This window comes from Myotis daubentonii, chromosome 18 (genome assembly GCF_963259705.1).
Source record: "Myotis daubentonii chromosome 18, mMyoDau2.1, whole genome shotgun sequence".
Lineage (NCBI taxonomy): Eukaryota > Metazoa > Chordata > Mammalia > Chiroptera > Vespertilionidae > Myotis > Myotis daubentonii.
The window spans coordinates 28,836,691-28,858,344 of NC_081857.1; the positions used below are offsets into that span (position 1 = coordinate 28,836,691).

Consider the following 21,654-nt stretch of genomic DNA (forward strand, 5'->3'; position numbering starts at 1 on the left):
TGGACTTGAGTGACGTTCTTCATCATTATACCATATTTCTTCCTAGGTGGCCTCAATCCCTTATTTGTGCAGCTATTTGTTGATTCTGATCTTAGCTAAGAATAAGTGAATTGTTAAAATTCATTTTATTAATTTGAACCTTATTTCAGTTTGATATCTTCTATTAAGAAAATTTTTTAAATAAATTCACTATTTTAAACATTTAGTTATAAACTTAACCAGTAAGTTTTATCTTTAAAAATTCCTTAAGAAAAAAAAATTTATTGATTGCCTGGGCCTGTGTTCTCAGTGGTTACAGTATCAGCCCATGCACCAAAGGGTCTTAGGTTTGATTTCAGGTCAAGGGCACATACCTGCATCCCAGGTTCAGCCCTAGCTCCAGTAAGGGAGAGTGTGGGAGGCAACCAATTGTGTCTTCCCCCGCCCCCCCACCTTTCTTCCCTTCCACTCTCTCTAAAAATCAAAAGAATAAGTATCTTGTGGTGAGGATTAACAAACAAAACAAAAATTTATTTATTGATTTTAGAGAGAAAAAGAGGCAGAGACAGAGACATCAATTTGTTTTTCCACTTATTTAAGCATTCATTGCTTGCTTCTTATATGTGTCCTGAGGAGGGATGGAACCGAAAACCTTGGCATATTGAGATGGTGCTCTAACCAATTGACCTACACAGCCAAGGCTTTAAAAATTTATTTTAACATCTGAAGTCTTATTTTTAAAGTTTATATTACAGACCTTTTCCTATTTATCTAGACTGCATTTAGACAACATCCCAGCAAGGAAGCACCATGAAATGTTTATTTGCATCTATTGCAGGGGGGCGGGGGGGATCTGAGAGCAGTTTAGCTAAGACCTGCTGCTGGACAGTAATATCATATAGCCCAGGGGTGGGCAAACTTTTTGACTCGAGGGCCACAATGGGTTCTTAAACTGGACCGGAGGGCTGGAACAAAAGCATGGATGGAGTGTTTGTGTGAACTAATATAAATTCAAAGTAAACATCATTACATAAAAGGGTACGGTCTTTTTATTTTTTATTTTTATTCATTTCAAACGGGCCCCCGCGGGCCGTAGTTTGCCCACGGCTGATATAGCCCATCCTATACAATAAAAGTCTAATATGCAAATTGACTGAACGGCAGAATGACTGGTTGCTATGACGTGCACTGACCACCAGAGGGCAGAGCTCAACGCAGGTGCTGCCCCCAGCTTGCAGGCTCCAGGCCAGCCAAGGCGGGTGCCAACGGGGCCCTCCCAATCGCCCCGCCGGTCGTCCCACAGATTGGCCCTGATCACTGGCCAGGCCAAGGGACCCTACCCATTCACGAATTTCATGCATTGGGCCTCTAGTATATCATACAGCTTGAGGACTGATGCCAGAAGAAGCAGAGCAATAGGGAAATACAGATAGACCCTGGAGATATTGTGGGTTTGGTTCCAGATCACTGTAATAAAGTGAGTATTGCAGTTAAGTGAGTTGTAATCTTTTTGCTGGTGGACAGTGTTGCCTTCCATTTGTAAAAAAACACACCTATAAAACGCAACAAAGTGAAGCACAATAAAGTGAAGTGTAATGTATGCCTCTACTGGAAATCTAGGCAGCTTTGAGTGCCTATAACTTTGCTTAAAGAAAACTTTCAGTTAAACCACAACCGCACTTAAAGCACAAATCACAGTCCAAATCAGAGTACTTGGGAGGTTAGTCATGATTTGGCTCCCTTTTCTATATTAGTTTCTTTTTCTTTTTTTTTTTTTTTAAAAGATATTTTTATTGTTTTCAGAGAGAAAGGGAGAGGGAGAGACAGAAACATCCTTGATGGGAGAACCATTGATTGGCTGCCTCCTGCATGCCCCCTTCTGGGGATGGAGCCTGCAACCTGAGCATGTGCCCTTGACTAGAATCAAACCCAGAAGCCTTTAGTCCGCAGGCAGACCTCTATCTACTGAGCCAAACCAGCTAGAGCTCTATATTAGTTTCTTATTACTGCTGTAACAAATTACTACAAACTTAGCAACATGAAACAACACAAATTTGCCACTTTCTGTGGTTTAGACGTCCAAAATCAAAGTGTCTGCAGGCTTGTATTCTTTCTGTAGGCTCTAGTAGAGAATCTGTTGAGGGGTGTGTGTGTGTGTGTGCTGTTTTTTTTTAATTTTAATTTTTTTTTTTTACTTTTTCAGTTTTTAAAGCCTGCGCTTTCATCTTCAAAAGCTGCAATAGCTGGTCAAGTCTTTGTGATATTGCATCATTTTGACACTTCTATCTCCCTCTTCCAACTTTTCAGAACTTTGTAATTACAGTAAGCCTATCAAGTAATCTGGGATATTCTCCCTACTTAAGGTCAGCTCATTAGCAACCTCAATTCCATCTGCATACTTAATTTACTCTTGTCATGTGATATATTCACAGGTCCCAGGGATTAGGACGTGAACATCTTTGGACAGTGATGGCGAACCTTTAGAGCTCGGCGTGTCAGCATTTTGAAAAACCCTAACTTAATTCTGGTGCCATGTCACATATAGAAATTTTTTTATATTTACAACCATAGTAAAACAAAGATTTATGTTTTTGATATTATTTTATATATTTAAATGCCATTTAACAAAGAAAAATCAACCAAAAAAATGAGTTCACGTGTCACCTCTGACATGCGTGTCATAGGTTCGCCATCACTGTCTTTGGAGGAACCATTAGTTTGTCTTCCATACCTTCCTTGGTTCACTCATTCAATAAGGCCATTTTTTTTTTAAATGTGATACTGTTTTTATTTAACTTCAAAAACATTTCAGCATTCTAAACATACAAAAATTAACAAAATATTGCAAATTGTGTTTAGTACAGAATGTTCTTGAACTTTCATTGATGCACTGTCACTGTTGACAATGAAGAGTTGTAGTTTGTTTTAAAACAGTTTAAAACTACCACACAACTAAAAACGATCCAAATACTTCTCGTGCCAGCTGACCCCCCTTTTTCCACAGCTAAGAATGGCAGGGTGCTATGCCACAATGTACAAAAACAAGACAACCTAAAGCTAAATGGATGCCCACTGCAGTGTCCACAGGTCCAGCCTCACAGTGCACACCCTGAGCTACAGCCCCTCCAAAAGGCATATTCCTCACAGCCTCAGCGCCAAGCAAAGAGCATCAAGAGCTTGTCTTGGTTGTTTGTTCTTTTTACAAACTATAGAGATTGCAAGTGAGAACTCAGGATTTCTAGCCAGTAGCCAAATAGGTAACACCACCTTGCAGATTAAAAAAAGAAAGAAAGAAAGAAAATGCCAGAAACATCTTTAAATGCCGTCACACCAACAACAAAGTGCACAGAGCGAGGAGAACACAAGAGCCTTTTCATTTTAAAAATGTTTGGAAATATGTATAACTTTGATACAGTTTCTGGGTGCTCTGGACAGCCATGACCACTGCATGTAAACCACCGACAATTTCTAGAGCACTTTGAGAGACTACATATGATCATGATCCAATTGTGTAATTAATCCTAATGAGGGCAACAGACACCTCTCAAATAAGAGCTGTGTCAATTACGGAGCTCCCCTACATAAAGTATTCACAAGGAGACAGATAAAGTTCATTCATCCTCTTCCTCCTCCTCCTCTTCATCTTCTTCCACCCTTTTCTGGGCAACTGTAGCTGGACCCTTTATGTCATCAAACTTGCCTTTGGACTTATAGTCGGCGACCCCCTTCTCATACTTCTCCTTCAGTTTTGCAGCCTTATTGTTGTAAGGCCGCTTTTCACTGTCACTTAAGTCATTCCACATCTCGCCCAGCTTCTTTGCCACATCTCCAACAGAAATTCCAGGATTTGTGGATTTGATCTTGGGGCGGAATTCCGAGCAGAAAAGGAAAAATCCAGACAGTGGCCTTCTGGGTCCTCCTTCTTCTTGCCTCCCTTAGCTGGTCCATAATCCTTCATTTCCCGATCACAGTGTACTTTATCTGCCTTTGCCATCTCATCAAATTTAGATTTCTCTTTTGCCAACATTGTCTTCCACCTTTCAGAGCACGTCTTAGACATTTCTACAAAATTGACTGGAACTTCTGGGTTTTTCTCCTTATGTTCCTCTCTGCATGTCTGCACAAAGAAGGCATAAGCAGACATCTTGCCCCTTGGCTTCTTGGGATCACCTTTAGTCATCCTGACTGTATTGTTCGCTCCTCTGGGCAGCGCTTCCCAGCCTCGCGCTAGCTGCCTCCATGAGAGCCGCCTGAAGGCCATTTTATTTTATATTTTAGTCTCTGGTAACACCTGGGACATACACAAAAGAACAGAGTACTATAGAATCTGCCTATACTTATCTGACAATTCATAACTTAGTGCAGTTACTGAAAGCTAAATGAAGGCAGAGACCATAAGTAACTTTCTTTATAAAATGGTAAAATTCTTTTACCAGGAAGGCAATGTGGTATAGTGAAATAATTTAAGTTTTAATAGACAAAGTAAAGCCTAAAGATAAACTTACTGGACTTGTCCGAGCCTCAGGCTTTTAATGGGGATAAGGTGATCTACCTCACATGCTGTTTATTATGAGGATTAAACAGGAACACATGTTCTCCTTTCTGAAGAACATACAAGATAATGCCAATTCTCTTTCCCTTCTCATGTTTAAAGTATCTAACATTCACGTCAACATTTCCATGACTCACATGCTAGCCATAGTCCCTGCCCTCAAATTAAAAACGTGTCGGTAGGATAAGGCACTTGCACATAAAACACAATTAAAGAAAGATCAATGTGCCCTCGTTGGTTTGGCTCAGTGGATAGAGCGTCTGCCTGTGGACTGAAGGGTCCCAGGTTCAATTCCGGTCAAGGGCACATGCCGGGTTTTGAGCTTGTGTGTAGGAGGCAGCCGATGGAATATTCTCTCTTATTATTGATGTTTCTAGCGCTCTCTTTCTCCCTCCCCCTTCCTCTTCGAAATCAATAAAAAATAATATTAAAAAAAAGAAAGATCAAGGTAAACTTAAATGGGCTCCATGAAAGAGTTGGAACTTGAGACATACTTAGGAAAAGCAAATATATAGTTAGGTGATTAAAACTGAGTTAAAAAAAATAAAAGCAAGCCATCAAAACCTGATTCATACATTGAAATATGTTTAAGGGTGAAATTTAGGCGTGTCTACTTGGACTTGACTAGACCTTTGAGATTTTCAAACTGTCCCCTAGGTCCCTAGAAGCCCACAGATGTTGAAGAAAAGGGAAACCTACGTAGATCCCTTTCCTCATTGATTCTGCTTTTCCCTTTGGGTGAAATGAAGAGGCTGTGGGATTATCTGTGTGCTTTAATAGTCCAGAGTTCTGCATTCAATCATTCAGAGTAAGTGTTGGTACAGAGTTTTGAGAAGCAAGTATTAGGAGCCACAGAAATCTGATAGGCCTAATTTTGCATAGTTTTATCAATGATTTGGAAGAAGGAGACACAACTACCAATTACACCCACAAACCTTATCAACATCAACAGTACTCTGAACGATAACGGAATACTCTGCCCCCTCCCTGTGCCTCGGAGCGAATTCGACTCCGACTCGACCTAAATTGCGTTCTCTAAGATGGAGCGAAGGAAAAGAACTTCCTGAAGGACATACAAGCCGCGGAAGATCGGGCCCAGAACCGAACCAGACACACATGGTTTCTTTAGCCCCTAACACAGCGGTTCTCAACTTGTGGGTCGCGAACAACGAAAAGACATCCTGCCTATCAGATATTTACATGACGATTCATAACAGCAGCAACATTACAGTTATGAAGTAGCAACGAAAATAACTTTATGGTTGGGGGTCACCACAACATTAGGAACTGTTTTAAAGGGTCGCGCGGCATTAGGAAGGTTGAGAACCGCTGCCCTAACGTGAAGTTGAAAATGTATCACCCACTCAGGAGAAGGAATCGTGCACAAAAAGACCGCAGTGTGTGGGATTCGAGAAATCTTAGCGGGGTTTAGAAAGAAAGACGACCACGCGCGCGTTTTTCTTTGGGTCCCAAGTCCACAACCATGAGCCCAGAAACACGTCCCCCAGGAAGGTCGCCGGCCCTGCTCGGCCCCACTTCCTACCTCCTGGGAGCGCGCAGTCCCGCTGCCTCCCCTCGTGGGCAAACCCCCGCGCAGGGTCCCTCCGTCACCGGCGGGCGCGGACCGGTCCTCCCGACGAGGTGCGTCCACAGCGGAGCTCGGCGGGCTGCACACAGCCGGCCCCACCGCGGAGCACCCCGCTCGGCCCCTCCAGCAGGAAACTACTCACCGCGCAGCCGCCGCGGCCTCCAACCGCCGCCCGGCGGAGGGGCGCCCCGCTGCCCCTCACCCACTCGCCGGCGCTCGAAGCGGAGGGGAGAAGCCACCCCGGCCGCCGCGGAGCCGTAGCCACGGATTCAGTCGGCACAGGCCACCGTCCGCCACGCGGGTGGGTCCGGTTACAACGGCCTGCTCCGCCCGTGCCCGCCGCCCTCGTCTCCCCGCCCCGCAGCTACCAGAATGGAACAGGCCCGCGGGGGGGATTGTGGGAGACGCACGCGCGAGGGGTGGAGGGAATGTGGGGGGGGGGGCGAGGAGGAGGCGGCGGCGGCCGCGGCGGCTGTTGGTGGCAGTGGGGGCGGGGAAGGGGGGAGGGAAGAAGAGGAGCCCGAGGAGGAGGCGGCTGGGGCTCGCGCCGCTGGAGGTACGCGTGAGGGCCGCGCCAGCGCCGGCTCCACAGGGGCCGCGGGGACGCCGGGAGCGGGGCGAGGAGGCGCCCTGGAGCGAGCGCGTCCGGGCTGGCGGGCGCGCCGGGCGGCCGAGGGTGGTGGTTGGTGGGAGCCGCGAGCGACGAGCCCAGCTCCACTCCGGCGCTTGTGGGCGGGCGTGCGCGCTGCGCCGCCGGAGTCGGGCGAGGGGGGGCGGTGGAGAAAGCCAAGAGGGAGGAGTGGGAGGTGGGGGGGTACGAGGCGCCCTTCGCTCCCTCCCTCCCTCCCGAGGAGCTGCCGCCGCCGCTCTGCCGCCGCCACTCCGCCGCCATTTTGGGTTCGCTTGGCGGAGGGGGAGACGATCCCCGTCTCGGTTGCGGGACCCACCTCCCCTCAGTTTCTCCAGCTTTAGCCCCACGCCTTTCTCTTCTCCTCTCTCCCGTCTCCGCCAGTCCGCTCCCCCGCCGGCCGCCTCTTGACAAGCGAGAGGGATCCGCTGTGGACCCGGGGAAGCGGAGGAGCCTGGTGGCGGCCGTCCCCTCTTCCCCACTTCCCTGCACTCTCATCGCTGGGCCTCGGCCTCTGACACGGTGAGTAGAACCGCCGGGGGAGGCCTTGGGGCCTAAGTCGTTCCTCCGCTACTCAGCCCTTGGCTGCCGGGGCGCTCCTGTCATCTCCCGGACCCGCGCCTCCGGGCGAGCGGCGGCGGGAATGGGGGAGGGGAGCGCCGGGCAGGGGATCCTGAGCTCATCGGGAAGTCCCTCCTGGCGGGGCCGAAGGGGTGTCCCTCACTGGCGGGCTCCTGGCGCGGGGCCGGGGGGCGGGAAAGTCAGCCAGCGGAGGCGGAGTCGCCCGTGTCCCTGACAGGTTTATTTCGCGTGTGGCGTGGGCCCGATGGGAGCATCCCCCCGGGTCCGGGCTCCGTCTGTTACGGAGAAGTGATCTTCGGAGGGTAGTTTGCCTGCACGATCAGGTCTGTTGTGCTCCTGACCCGCTGAACTGCACGCAGCGAACGACAGAACGATCTCAGGGTTCTAAGTTGAATAAATGTTACTGGTTAGTTTGTACATGGAAAGACATGTTTTTGGTCTAGAAGACAGATGGTCTGTTGGTATAGCGGCTGTGTGTGTGTGTGTGTGTGTGTGTAAGGAAGGAAAGTGCTCCGGAAGAGTTTGCTTGTATTTGTATAAGGGTAATGGAGTTCCCCCTATAAGTTAGTTTATTTTAAAAATAAAACGTGGGATGTTGTTCCCTGCTGATTGACATGCGTGTGTATTTTAGGGTTTGGGAGCGAGTGCGTTGTTACTTGTTGGGGAAGAGCAGTCAGGGCAGTAGTATTGTAGACACACTAGGTAGTGTGTGTGTGTGTGTGTGTGTGTGTGTGTGTGTGTGTGTGTGTGTTGGGGTCAGGGATGGGAGAAGCCTGTCAGAGCCAGGTGTGGTCTTGGGAATAGTTGGTTTCTCTAATAGAGTGCATCGTGTAAATGCGAGGGCCCAGACCATCTTTAACAGCACAATTATTGTGAGGGTATAAGAATGCTTGGCCTTTTTGCGGACCTGAGTTTATATCAACACTTTAGAATAGAGTAAAGCATTTGTATTTTTCAGACTGCACTTGCAGTGTGTGTGTGTGTGTGTGTGTGTGTGTGTGTGTGTGTGATCCTAAATCCCTGTGAAAATGGTAGGATAGATGTTTTCTCCTATTTGACAGAATAGGAAATTGAGGCATAACGAGATAATTTTTCCAAGGTCACAAGTTAAGTTGGGGACAAAGTTGGGATTATAATTCAATGGTTTGACCACTACTTAAGTAGTATTTCCATCATACAATGAATGGAGCCTTTGAAGGTCTTTGACAGGCAAATATTGAGTTTATTGGAAAGATAGGGGCATATGTGACTGGTTGGATAATATATTTGGTACCGATCAATTGTGTCAGACATGTATATGGAATGTATGTTGTCCTTGCTCAGGTTGACCTGTATGAAAATGTGTATCCATCACTATTATTTTTTGTTTATGGGGGAAGCAGAGCATTTTTGACAGTTAGGCTTGTGTGTTTGAGAGAGGGATCTTTCATAGCATAACTTGTACCAGAGCAGCTGCATGGGGTCTGACAGCTTAATTTTTATTTTGACAGCTTAACTTTAAATCTTTGGGAGGAAGGATCTTTCATTCAGTCAACAAATATTTATCTAATAACTTCTTAATAAATTGTCCTGCCTTAGGCTGAGAATAATCGAGGTGATCCTGTTGAAACAACCTGAGTACATATGAAGGGGGACTTGTCTTGACAGAGATATATATTAACTTGAGCCAGGCAAACAAGTCAGTGTGGAATTGAAACTAGAAAACCTTCCTAAAAAAATCTATTCGGTTTGGAGGGTATTTAGATCTTCCAGACATTTTAATATGAAAGGATAGAAGTGTATTTTTAATTAAGACTCTTAACAGGGTAGGTAGCCAAGTTGTGATAGAGTGTGTCGTCTTTTGCTTTTTTTGGGGGGGGGGCATTTATGAGTAAACTATTTGGGGGATCTTGGAATTGTTGTTATATGTGCCTATGGATATTGAAACTTTGGCTAGGCTGAAGGAATTCTTCGAAAGGCTAATTTATAGTAAGGATTTCCTTTATGAATATGACTTGAATAAAGCCAACTTAATTTTATTTCTCTGGAAGTTCGAATTTTTTAAAAAATGTATTTTATTGATTTTTTACAGAGAGGAAGGGAGAGGGATAGAGAGTTGGAAACATCGATCAGCTGCCTCCGGCACACTCCCTACTGGGGATGTGCCTGCAACCAAAGTACATGCCCCTGACTAGAATCGAACCTGGGACCCTTCAGTCTGCAGGCTGACGCTCTATCCACTGAGCCAAACCGGTCAGGGCATGAAGTTTGAATTTTTTGATGTGCCAGATCAGTGGTTCTTAAAGTTTTTTTGGGACACTTACCCTTCTGAGAATCTGGTGTAAGACCCTTGCTCAACTGTAGAAAATGAGCATAAGAATAATCACACAAGTTATGCATACAATTTCAGGAACTTAAATTGTAATGAAATAGAACCAATTTATATTCAGGTCTCATTTGAAAGCCTTAGTTTTGTTTGGGAGTGAGTATGCTGTTATGAGTTGAAAAGATGAAAAATTCTGTAACTTTATTTGAGCATGCTGACAGTAAGGAGAACTTGAAGATCCATGTTTTTAATTATTTTTATTTCTTTGCATACTTATTTCTGCAGTGTTAGTATGTGATTCTGAATTAAGTGGTAAGAGAATATAATACAGCACAAATGTTTATAAATTTATTCCTTTTAGTTATCTTTATTTTCAAACTTCTATCTTTCCAGTTTTGTATTGGAAATGAGGCTCATTTCCTGAAATTTACCTTAGTTATAACAAATATTGAGTTAATTCGATTCAGGGGATAAAAGGATGAATAATATATGGCCTCTATCCTTGAAGGTATTCTAATCCAGTTGAAGCTTTGAATTGTATGATGGTAGGGACTTTCAAAAGGGCAAGGAAGGAGGTGGGAAGCATATTCCTAGGAGTTAAGGTTTCATAACTTAATTGCAGAGTTTTTGCCACTACTTATTCTTAGGAAGCTATAATGTCTTCATACTTTTTATGCAACTTCGTAGCTAAAAAATGTACTTTGATATTGAATGATTGATCATTTGATGTTTTTGGATTGAGGAACTCTGGTTTGAAAAGGAGGCAGACATTGGTTGCATTCCTTATCTTGTTTTGGATATATTTCCATAGTAAGTTTATGTAAAAAAGATAAAAAAAATTTTTTATTGATTTCAGAGAGGATGGGAGAGGGAGAGAGAGAGATAGAAACATCAGTGATGAGAGAGAATCATTGATTGGCTGCCTCCTGCATGCTCAAGCCAACAACCTATGCTTGTGCCCTGACTGAGAATTAAACTGTGACCTCATAGATCTACTATGATCAACCACTGAGCTATGCTGGTCTGGCTAAAAAATGTCTTAATGTCATATTTGGATATACATGCACCTAGAAAACACTCTGGGGGTAAAATCCAGTAGTTATTTCACAGACTACCCATGAATCTAATACTAGAAATTAAAAATAATTACTGAATTTTTAAAAGAACAAGAAAATTAGAAAGGTCTTTCAATAGGACAGATTATAGGATTCTGCAAGATAATGGAGAGAGATCTTAAGAAAAATTTTCTGATTGTCTCATCTTTTTTGTCATGGCCTCTGTGTAAGAATGTTATGTAAGTTTGTGAAAAGGTTAAAGTCAGTATTCATTAACATACATTTCATTTCAAAATTTAAAAGAATGTACAGAAGTGAATAATTTTTTTGTCAATGCCTGTTTTTAAACCGATGATGATTCTGGTCCATGCACTACTGATAACACGAAGCAGTGGAATCTCAAACATCAAGAATCATTTTGTTCGGAATTTGTGTGCTTTCAATTCGTTGGTTTTATACTGTAAACTTTATTTTTATGTATCCCCTTTTGAAAAAGTCTAGTGGCACTTTAGGATGAGTTTTCTTCGTTCAAAACTTAGCCTGGCTTCACCTATTATTTCAAATCAGTTAAACCTGAAAAGGAGTGAAAATTAAGTGAGTTATCAGCTGTTAAAGTGTGTATACATTTTTGGGGACAACCTATATATCTGTGCATATAGATACATATGTATATAGTCTCTTTCTATGTATGAGATACTTCACAAAAGTAATGCTTGTAATAATAACAAAAAATTCTTCAGGATCTTTTAAGGATCAAGAATGGAAAATAATTGCTCAGCCAGCATGGCTCAGTGGTTGAGCATCAAACTATGAACTAGGAGGTCATGGTTCAATTCCCAGTCAGGACACATGCCCAGGTTGCCGGCTTGATCCCCAGTGTGGGAATATGCAGGAGGCAGCCAGTCAATGATTCTCTGTCATCATTGATGTTTCTATCACTTTCCTTCTCCCTTCCTCTCTGAAATCCATTAAAAAAATTTTTTTAAAGAAAAAAATGGAAATCAATTTTTCTGTCCTTTTCTTGAGTTGTGTTTTAAAGTACAGACCATAACTTCCCTGTATCTGTTTAAAAACATGAATTTATTGGGGTGACACCAGCTAACAAAATTATACAGGTTTCAGGTGCACAGCTCTACAAAACATCATCTGTACACTATATTGTGTGTTTACTACCCCAAGTCAAGTCTCTGTCCATCCATAACTTACATATTTTGCTAGGAACTGTGTTTTTATAGAATTAGTAGTACTACTTGAGGCTTTTTATTCTAAGTTTTTTTCTATACTCTATCAATAAAGAATTGGACACATTCAATCCTGCCCAAAATGATCTGCCTACAAACAGTAGAGAAGTTTTACCATATGTGTAGGTGGTATGTCTCCAGTTAACAATTTCATATTGCTATTTAAGTTATATGTGTTGTTATAAATCTTTTAAGGTTACTGAAATCCACTGTGAGGTCTACTTTGTGTCTGCCTTTTCAGAGCATGAGATATCTTAAGCCTGGCTGCCATAAGAGAGGGACGTTAAAATAGTTTTTGTTTTGTTTTGAGCTATATTGTAGGGTGTTTTTTCCCCCCCCCCCTTTAAATTACTTGGAGTGTGTTTTTTTTGTTTATATTCTTTTGTATGTAGAGGTTAGATTTTCATACTTATGATTTGTCATCTTAATTACAACTTTCATTTTTACATTTCATGTTTTAGAAATCACTTTTTTAGTAATTGCCTCATTGGGAGTGTTAATGGGCAGTGTGATGTTGACACATCATCATAAATTATGGCTTCAAGTAATGACAGAAATTTACCTAATAACCTTTTTTTAAAAAATATATATTTTTTATTGATTTCAGAGAGGAAGGGAGAGGGACAGAGAGAAACATCAGTGATGAAAGAGAATCATTGATTGGCTGTCTCCTGCACGCCCCCCACTGGGGACCAAGCCCACAACCTGGGCATGTGCCCTTGACCTGAATCGAACCCGGGACCCTTCAGTCCACAGGCCAATGATCTATCCACTGAGCCAAACAAAACCTGCTAGGGTGTGGGTTGTGGTCTTGATCCCCAGTAGGGGGTGTGCAGGAGGCAGCCAATCTTTGATTCTCATCATTGATGTTTCTATCTCTCCCTCTCTGAAGTCAATAAAAATATAGCTAAATCTATATAAAATCAATGACATCAATGAGAGCCTCAAAAATTGGATGCCATTTACTGAAATTAGGAACACTGGGAGAAAGCAAGTTGCGGGTGTACAACAACTAATCTGATTTGGATATACTGACTTTAGTTTTCTATTAAGTGTTTCTGGTTGCGACATTGAATAGGTAGTTGGATGTATAAATTTGGGAGTTCATCATTGGAGAGTTGGTATTGAGAACCATAGAACTTGATGATATAACCTGGGGAGATGAAGTTATTGGACTGAATTGTGAGATATTGTTGACACTTAGAAGAATTTAGTCAAGAATGATGGGACTGAAAGATGAATTATTCAATTAAAAAATGGACAAAAGATCTGAATAGGTATGTCTTCAGAGGGGACATACAGATGGCCAATAGACATATGAAAAAATACTCCATGTCACTAATGATCACAGAAATGCAAATTAAGACTACAATGAGGTATCATCTCACACCTGCCAGAATGGCTATCAATAAATCAGCAAACAACAAGTACTGGCAGGGATGTGGAGAAAAGGGAGCACTAGTACACTGCTGGTGGAAATGCGAACTATTGCATCCACTGTGGAAAGCAGTATGGAGTTTCCTAAAAAAATTGGAAATGGAACTGCCATTTGACCCAGTCATCCCGCTTCTAGGAATATATACTAAGAATCCCCAAAACACCAATCAGAAAGAATATATGCACCCCTATATTCATAGTAGTGTTCTTTACAATAGCTAAGATTTGGAAATAGCCCAAATGCCCATCAATATAGTTTTCTGAATAATGCTCTTAAGAAGATCCCAGGAATATGATTTAATCTTCAAGTGGTGGGATTGGTAATAGAGACAATCCTATATAATAAAAGGCTAATATGCAAATCAAACAGCAGAACAACCAGTCGCTATGATGCACACTGACCACCAGGGGGCAGATGCTCAGTGCAGGAGCTGACTACTGGTGGTCAGTGTGCTCCCATAGGGGGAGCGCTGCTCAGCCAGAAGCTGGGCTCACAGCTGGCAAGTGCAGCAGCGGTGGCAGGAGCCTCTCCCCTCTCCGTGGCAGTTGGACATCCCCGAAGGCTCCTAGACTGCAAGAGGATGCAGGCTGGACTGAGGGACCCCTCCCCCCCAACCCCCAAGTGCATGAATTTCCTGCGCCAGGCCTCTAGTTTATATATAATGATAGGAAGGGAAACAGGTACAGGCAGGTGCGTGCAATGCAGTGGGAGCTTGTGACAGTTTTCTTTATTGCCATCATCATATTGGAAGCAAAATCAGTGAGAGGAGATGATATGAAATAGCTTCTAGGAGAGTGGTGGTGGAGTGAATAGATTATGGGAATGTGTTACAGCTCTAAGGGCCACTTGATATTAGTGGTCAGGAGTATAAAGTGAGATTAGTGAACATTGTTTTTTTAGACTAATTTTGATGGTACAGAACTAGAAGAGGTATTAAGATATGATTTGAAAGCTATTACTAGTGCAGTATATGATAGTAAGTTTACAGAAAACCATTTGTATGAAATATAGTCAAAATACAATTAAAAAACAGGCTTCTCATAACAAGATGAAATCATAGTAAAAACAAAAAACAAACAAAAAGGAGAAACATTTTCTGCATACCAAACATATTAGAAGCTATAGGGGGGCCTTAAAATCCCTTCCCTCCTTCCTTCTACTACTTATTGGGTATTAACATATATGATATTCATTGTTCCAGGTGCTGGGAATGTAGTGAACAAGCCAGAAGAGTTTCCTACCCACATCAAGCTTACATTTTTAAAAAATAATTTTTTTATTGATTTCAGAGAGGAAGGGAGAGGGAGAGAGAGATAGAAACATCAGTGATGAGAAAGAATCATTGATAGTTTGCCTCCTGCACGCTCCACACTGGGGATTGAGCCTGCAACCAGGGCATGTGTCCTGACGGGGAATCAAACTGTGACCTCCTGATTCATAGGTCGATGCTCAACCACTGAGCTATGCCGGCCGGGCCAGGCTTACAATTATAGTCTATTTGGGAAAGCAGCTGATAAATGTGGAACAAGAATAAAAAATTACCCAGGTTGTGATCCAGTATGGATAGTAGATACTAAGGGAAGAATCAGGTCAGTGCAGGCTTACATATAGATCTGAGAACATAGGTCAATAATTCATTATCCAAAAGTTTTTTTGATGATTTTAGAAAGATAATATAATATAGATTAGGTAATTTCATTTCCACAGTGGTTTTTAGAGTATCATTCCTTAATCAACACGTTAATATTTCACCATGAAATATATGACTAGTCACAGAAATTGTGGTAATTAATACAAAAATGGATCGAGATCAGGTCATAGCATGTTTTGTTATTAGTGAATTATGCAAATACTTTCAATTTTTAGACTTCCGAATTTCGGGATTGTGCACCCATCATGGAAAAGATAGGACTTTGTACATTTAAAGGGAAAGAAAACACATGACACAGAAACAGAAATGAATATGATTTGTTAGGGACAGTAAAGAAAACTGATTTGACTGAAACATAGAGACTGTGTGTTGGGAAGTAAGGGTAAACAAGTTTGAATAGTTAGAGCCAAATTATGTAAAGCCTTGAGTGCCATTATAGATAGCAAAGAATTGTCAGAATGAACTGATTGGAAGATTACTCTTTCAGCTGTTTGTGTGAATGAATAGAGTGGGAACAAAGCAAAAGTTTTAGTCAATTGGCCAATATCTTTGTTCAGTACTTAAAAAGCTGCTGCTACTACTATTGATGGTAATAACAATAAATTGTTGATAACTTTTTTTTAAAAATATATTTTATTGATTTTTTACAGAGAGGAAGGGAGAGAGATAGAGAGTTAGAAACATCGATGAGAGAGAAACATCTATCAGCCGCCTCCTGCACACCTCCTACTGGGGATGTGCCCGCAACCCAGGTACATGCCCCTGACCGGAATCGAACCCGGGACCCTTCAGTCCACAGGCCGACGCTCTATCCACTGAGCCAAACTGGTTTCGGCTGTTGATAACTTTTCTGTGCCTGTCATTTGGGCTATACTCTTTACCTAAATTCTTTACAGGAGTTAAAACAATTCTATCATATGGTCTTTGGCCTTAAGAATCTTATAATCTGCCGGGGTCCAACCCCAGCGGGTCCAGGGGTTCCCAAAGGCGTAGACGGAGTCGGCGAAGAAGGAATGACACGGAGACAGCGTTCAGTTGATCAGCAGCCTAGCCAGGATCTCCAGCCAAGTTCTGGTCTGGATCTCCAGAGAGGTTCTGCTTCAGATCTCCAGCCAGGTTCAGTCACCAGGTTCTAGTCAGGTTCTCTTGCCATGTTCTATACTCAGGTTCAGTCCAGGATCTATTGCCATGTTCTCTCCAGCGAAGTTCTTCTGTCTCCAGGCTCCGTGTAGGTTCTGTCTTCTGAATTCTGACTCCTAAGTTGTGTGTCTTGCTGTCTTGTTACATCTGTATTTATACCAGTTGATTCTAATCCTGTCAATTTCTATTACAAAGGTTAGGGTGTTTCTTATCTCCATTCCAGGGAGTAAAGATTATGTAGCTTAAGCATGATTGTTTGTAGTGATTAACTACCCGCCTACCACTTAGTTAAGGAGTTTCATCCCCTCCCTGACTTCAGGGAAAAATTCCTACCTGGGGAAACAACCTTTCTCGGAGAGGTGACCTTGGTTAAAACACAGCGCCAAGAAGGTGAGCAAACATATTAAGAACTGTATGCCATATATGCCAGGTCCCTTGAAACAGCAAGCATGGACCGGCTTCCGGCAATAATCGTATTGGGAAAAAAAGTCTTAAGGCACATAGTTAAACTATAAAATATTCTACTTCATAAATGGAACTTTCTAAGGGAAAGGATATTCTCTTCTTTTTCCAGATAGTAGTACTGGATCTTGTTTGGGATATATGCTTGAAATAAAGACTAGCCTATCAATCCTTAAGAATAGTCAAGTGGATTGTTTCGGTTTTATATTTACTAGTCAGCCTTCTGATTATAATATGGTAATCTAGTTTCTTGAGGATCTGTATTTTTGAGAAGGGGCTTGCCCTGTGTAGTTTATTCAAATTTTCAGCTAGGGTGTACCACTCACCTACTGTAAAATAAATTGGCATGCTGGTTTAAAAATATTTTATGAATTTGGGGAATTAAAGCATGCCAACTGACTACTATAAAAAATAAATTTCTGGTTTTCAAAGTTTTTATAACAATTGTTATAAATTATTTGTGTAATCAGTTGTTTAACTTTTGTCTTTCTCATTAAAGTATAAGCTTGTAAGTTTAGGAACTGGGTCTGTTTTGTTGAATACTGTACTTTCAGGGTATTGAACATGATAGATGCTCAGAAATATTTTTGAATAAGTCTAGAGTTGAATTGTACAACGGAGATAATTTTAGCCTAAGAGTTCTAATGTAAAAAGCCTGATAACCTCTTATAAAAAAAGGTTGGAACACTGGAACCAGCCAAAAATGATTCTTTTACCCTTAGTGAAATTGATTTTATTCAACTAAAATGGAGAAATATATTCCTTGAAACTGAGGAGTGCTAAAATATATGAAATTATTTTTTAACTTAGGCTTGTGTTTATAGAAGCTTTTTGGTTGAGTTTTATAACAGTGGTTCTTAAACATTGATTTGCACTAGCTTGTTTGCCACTCAGCTTGTTTATGATATCTGTAAAATAATAAACTTACTCTGAAATTTTAAATCTAATCATAACTAAGTGAATTTAAATTCATTTTGAACTACATTTGTATTTGTTTCAACTGTGATTCTGTGTTCTTCTGACTAACTTGTTCCCCCTCTCCCCCTAATACTCATTTCTCACGTTACTTCTACTCTGATAAATTTTTGTTATGGTCTGTCCTGCAGAGAAAGAGATGCTGGTTGCAAGTTTTGGAGATTCCTGTTTTTTATGGAACACAGTTCTGTAAAATATTCATAGGATTCCTTGGTAATAACATACACTTGTGATGGACCTTAGAAATACTGCTATGTTAGGATTGGGTTCTGATTCCGAAGGATTTTCAAGAAAGAGTCCCTCTGCCATCAATGCTGGAACATTGGTCAGCAATAGAGAAGTAGAGCTAGAAAACAACGCAAAGGAGGAAGAGGGCCTTCGCAAATGGAATCGGGAAAGAAACATTGAATTAGGGAAAGATGATGATTTGACCGATGCACAGCAACAGTTTTCAGTGAAAGAAACAAACTTTTCAGAGGGAAATTTAAAATTGAAAATTGGCCTTCAGGCTAAGAGAACTAAAAAACCTCCAAAGAACTTGGAGAACTATGTATGTCGACCTGCCATAAAAACAACTATCAAGCACCCAAGGAAAGCACTTAAAAGTGGGAAGATGACAGATGAAAAGAATGAACACTGTCCTTCAAAACGAGTAAGTAGAATTCCCAACAACATGTGGTGACAATATTTGGATTTCTCGATTAATTTTTATCTAACCTGCATACATTTTCTATGAAGTTTGAATTTAATCTGTAAGTTATTTCAAAATAGTCTGTTTTATAAGACTGAAATGAAATAGGCTTTGTGGCTTGTCAGGAGATGTGAGCGGTAGCCTTACCATGTATGTATTTGTATTAGTAAAATCATGGGAAATATTTTAAATGGAGTATACCCAGAATCCTGCTTCTAGTGGCATAGTGGAAAGAATACTGGACTTGTTTAGGAAGCCTAGATTTTAATCTTAGTTCCTGTTTACCAACAGTGTGACTATAGACAAATCAACAGAGAAGAAACTGAGACTCAAAGATTTTAAATGATTATAATATTACCTATCTTTTAGTGAACTGTAAGAATCCAGTTCACTAATATATGTTGAGAGCTTTTGTTAAATGAATTGTTTTATACAAGTATTAACTCTTGTTTTTCCTCACAAGACAAGTTAGTAAATTAAAAATTGTCCCCTTGCACTGGCTGGTATGGCTCAGTTAGTTAGGTGTTGTCTTGTCCTATGTACTGAAAGGTTACTGGTTTGATTTCTGGTCAAGGCACATGCCCAGGTTATGGGCTCTATTCCTGGTAGGGGGCATGCAGGGAGGGGGCGTGCAGGAGGCGGCTGATTGATGTTTACCTCTCACATTGTTGTTTCTCTCTCCCTTCCTCTCTGCCTAAGAATCAATGAAAAAAAAACCTTAAGAAAAAATTGTCCCCTCTTTCTCACCAGCTATCCAAATATAATTAATTTTTCTTAACTCTTTTTACTCTGGTACAGATATTTTAAAAAAATATATTTTCATTTCAGAGAGGAACAGAGAGGGAGAGATAAGTGATAGATAAAAACATCAGTGATTAGAGAGAGTCATTGACTGTCTCCTGTACACCCCACACTGGGGATTGAGCTCACAACTGGGGCCTGATCTCCTGGTTCATAGGTTGACACTTAATCACTGAGTCTGTGGTTTCTGAGGGAAGGTGTTTGTATACTTGCAAAACTGCTGGTGATGGGTAGGTATTTATTTGTCTAACAATTACTTTAGCATAGAATTTGAATGTATTACTACCATCTGAATTAGTTCTTCAGAAATAATGGCAAGAGCTTAGGTGATAGAATCAGAACAAAATTCAACTACTGGCTTAACTGTGCACAGCAATTTATTGTGCCAGTTGTATTTTTAATGTGGGACTCTTTCTTTTTATTTTTTATTTTTAAAAATATATATATTTTATTGATTTTTTACAGAGAGGAAGGGAAGAGGGATAGAGAGTTAGAAACATCAATGAGAGAGAAACATCGATCAGCTGCCTCCTGCATACCCCCTACTAGGGATGTGCCCACAACCAAGGTACATGCCCTTGACCGGAATCGAACCTGGGACCCTTCAGTCCGCAGGCTGACGCTCTATCCCAGGGGTCCTCAAACTACGGCCCGCAGGCCACATGCAAATACAAATATTGTATTTGTTCCCGTTTTGTTTTTTTACTTCAAAATAAGATACGTGCAGTGTGCATAGGAATTTGTTCATAGTTTTTTTTTAAACTATAGTCCGGCCCTCCAATGGTCTGAGGGACAGTGAACTGGTCCCCTGTTTAAAAAGTTTGAGGACCCCTACTCTATCCACTGAGCCAAACTGGTTAGGGCGTTTTTTCTTTTTAAATATATTTTTATTGATTTCAGAGGAAGGGGGGAAAGAGAAAGAGAGAGAGAAAGAGAGAGGGAGAGAAACATCAATGATGAAAAAGAATCACTGATCAGCTGCCTCCTGCACACCCCTCAATGGAGACCGAGCCCGCAACCTGGGCATGTGCCCTTGACTGGAATCAAACCCAGGACCTTTTGGTCTCCAGGCCGATGCTCCATCCACTGAGCCAAGTCAGGTAGGACTATAATGTGGGACTCTAATGCCTATCTTAAATGGTTATATAAATAATTAAATTTATATCTAGTATCTGGCTCTTGTGAATGCTCTCTTTTCCTTTTTATAGCCTAAGGTAGTACTTCACAACCTGGGACTCTGAAGGGGTTTGGGTGTGTGTGGTTGCCCTTGGAATATGATAGTGTGTGCAGAATTTTGTGTTTTTGTTTGGATGTATTTTTATATAGCTCTCACCAACTTCTCAAAAGGATTCATGACTCCAAAAAGATTAAGTATCACTGGCTAAGATTGACTGTTGTGAAGCATGTTGGTAGTCTAAGAAAGCTTGGGGTTTTCTTTTATTTATTTTAAAACAAGGCATTACCAAGCACAGCCAATGCTATCCCCAGCCCCTGATTCACAAAAGTAGTTCAGTTTTTGTCAGTGCTGCTTTTAAAGCAAAATTTATAATAAAAACATAGAAATACAGATTGTATATTTTATCTTGTAATGTAATTTTTCTTTCAACAGTTTTCAGAGGGCAAAAACAAGACCCTCTGAAAAAATATATTACTATCAGGTTAATACTCAATGATCGTTAACTGTTCATGTAATTTTTAAAAGCTGCTATATTAGGAAGTCAGAGTTTAGGAGATATTTGACACAAATGCACAGATGGTGGATATACTATACACTAGAATATTTTACCTATTTTTAGCTAAACTACATATAATTCTAACATCTGAGAATATATGTGAAGGCAGAAAGATGATCCTAACAATTTACAGAAATCAGTGACTTTCACAGTAAAAGCAAAATTGCTGAGTGTGATTATCCTGTAGCTCCCTGTCTAGTCCTTGATTGCATAGGTAAGGGCATACAGAAGACATGACAGGGGGATACTGAAAATTGCCAGCCAAAGGCAGAGAAACTTGGTAACTTTACTTTTTTAATCTGTTTATTGCTTATGACTATTAGAAATTATCAAACAAGTGAAAATTCTCCTAAACATACTAGGTGAGTGTTTCTTTGTTTCAACTTCAAGAAGGAAATTATCTAAGATTAAAATGAAAAAATTTACAATAATAAAGTTAAGGTTATTGAATTCCTTTAAAAAAAATGAAAAGAGAATGCTTCAGTACATAATAGGGAAAGGAAGAAGGATGAGGGATGAGAGAGTAGAAAGACTCACCCAGTTAGCTATCACCCAGTTATGTGAGATGTTCTCTGAACACTCTCAGAGTTACTCTAACCTTTGTGCTTTCATTGCATGTATTTATCTGTTTTAACATATATCACATTATATTGTAATTATTAATTTACTAGAGGACCGCTCCCCAAAATCGTGCAAGAGTAGGCCTTCCTTCCCCTGGCTGCCAGCACTGGCTTCCCTCTGGTACTGGGGACCCAGGTTTCCCTCCAGGCACCCGGGACCTGAGCTTCCGTCTGGCCCGGCTGGCACCCGGGACACGGGCTTTGCTTGCAGCC

The 21,654-nt window shown here is 41.3% G+C and overlaps 2 protein-coding genes and 1 pseudogene across 2 annotated transcripts in view; 1 reads left to right on the plus strand and 2 right to left on the minus strand.

Annotated features, from left to right (window-relative positions):
• Positions 1–7,368, minus strand: part of DAP3 (death associated protein 3) — a 30,257-nt gene extending 22,889 nt beyond the window's left edge. The window contains 1 exon segment of the mRNA XM_059675166.1: positions 7,067–7,368. Coding sequence (XP_059531149.1) covers positions 7,067–7,353 — 287 coding nt within the window. The 5' untranslated portion in view covers positions 7,354–7,368.
• Positions 2,741–6,068, minus strand: LOC132221172 (high mobility group protein B3-like; annotated as a pseudogene).
• ASH1L (ASH1 like histone lysine methyltransferase) overlaps positions 7,132–21,654 on the plus strand; it is a 120,854-nt gene continuing 106,331 nt past the window's right edge. Inside the window, 2 exon segments of the mRNA XM_059675176.1 lie at positions 7,132–7,269; positions 17,728–18,248. Of these exon segments, the coding sequence (XP_059531159.1) occupies positions 17,829–18,248 (420 nt within the window). The 5' untranslated portion in view covers positions 7,132–7,269; positions 17,728–17,828.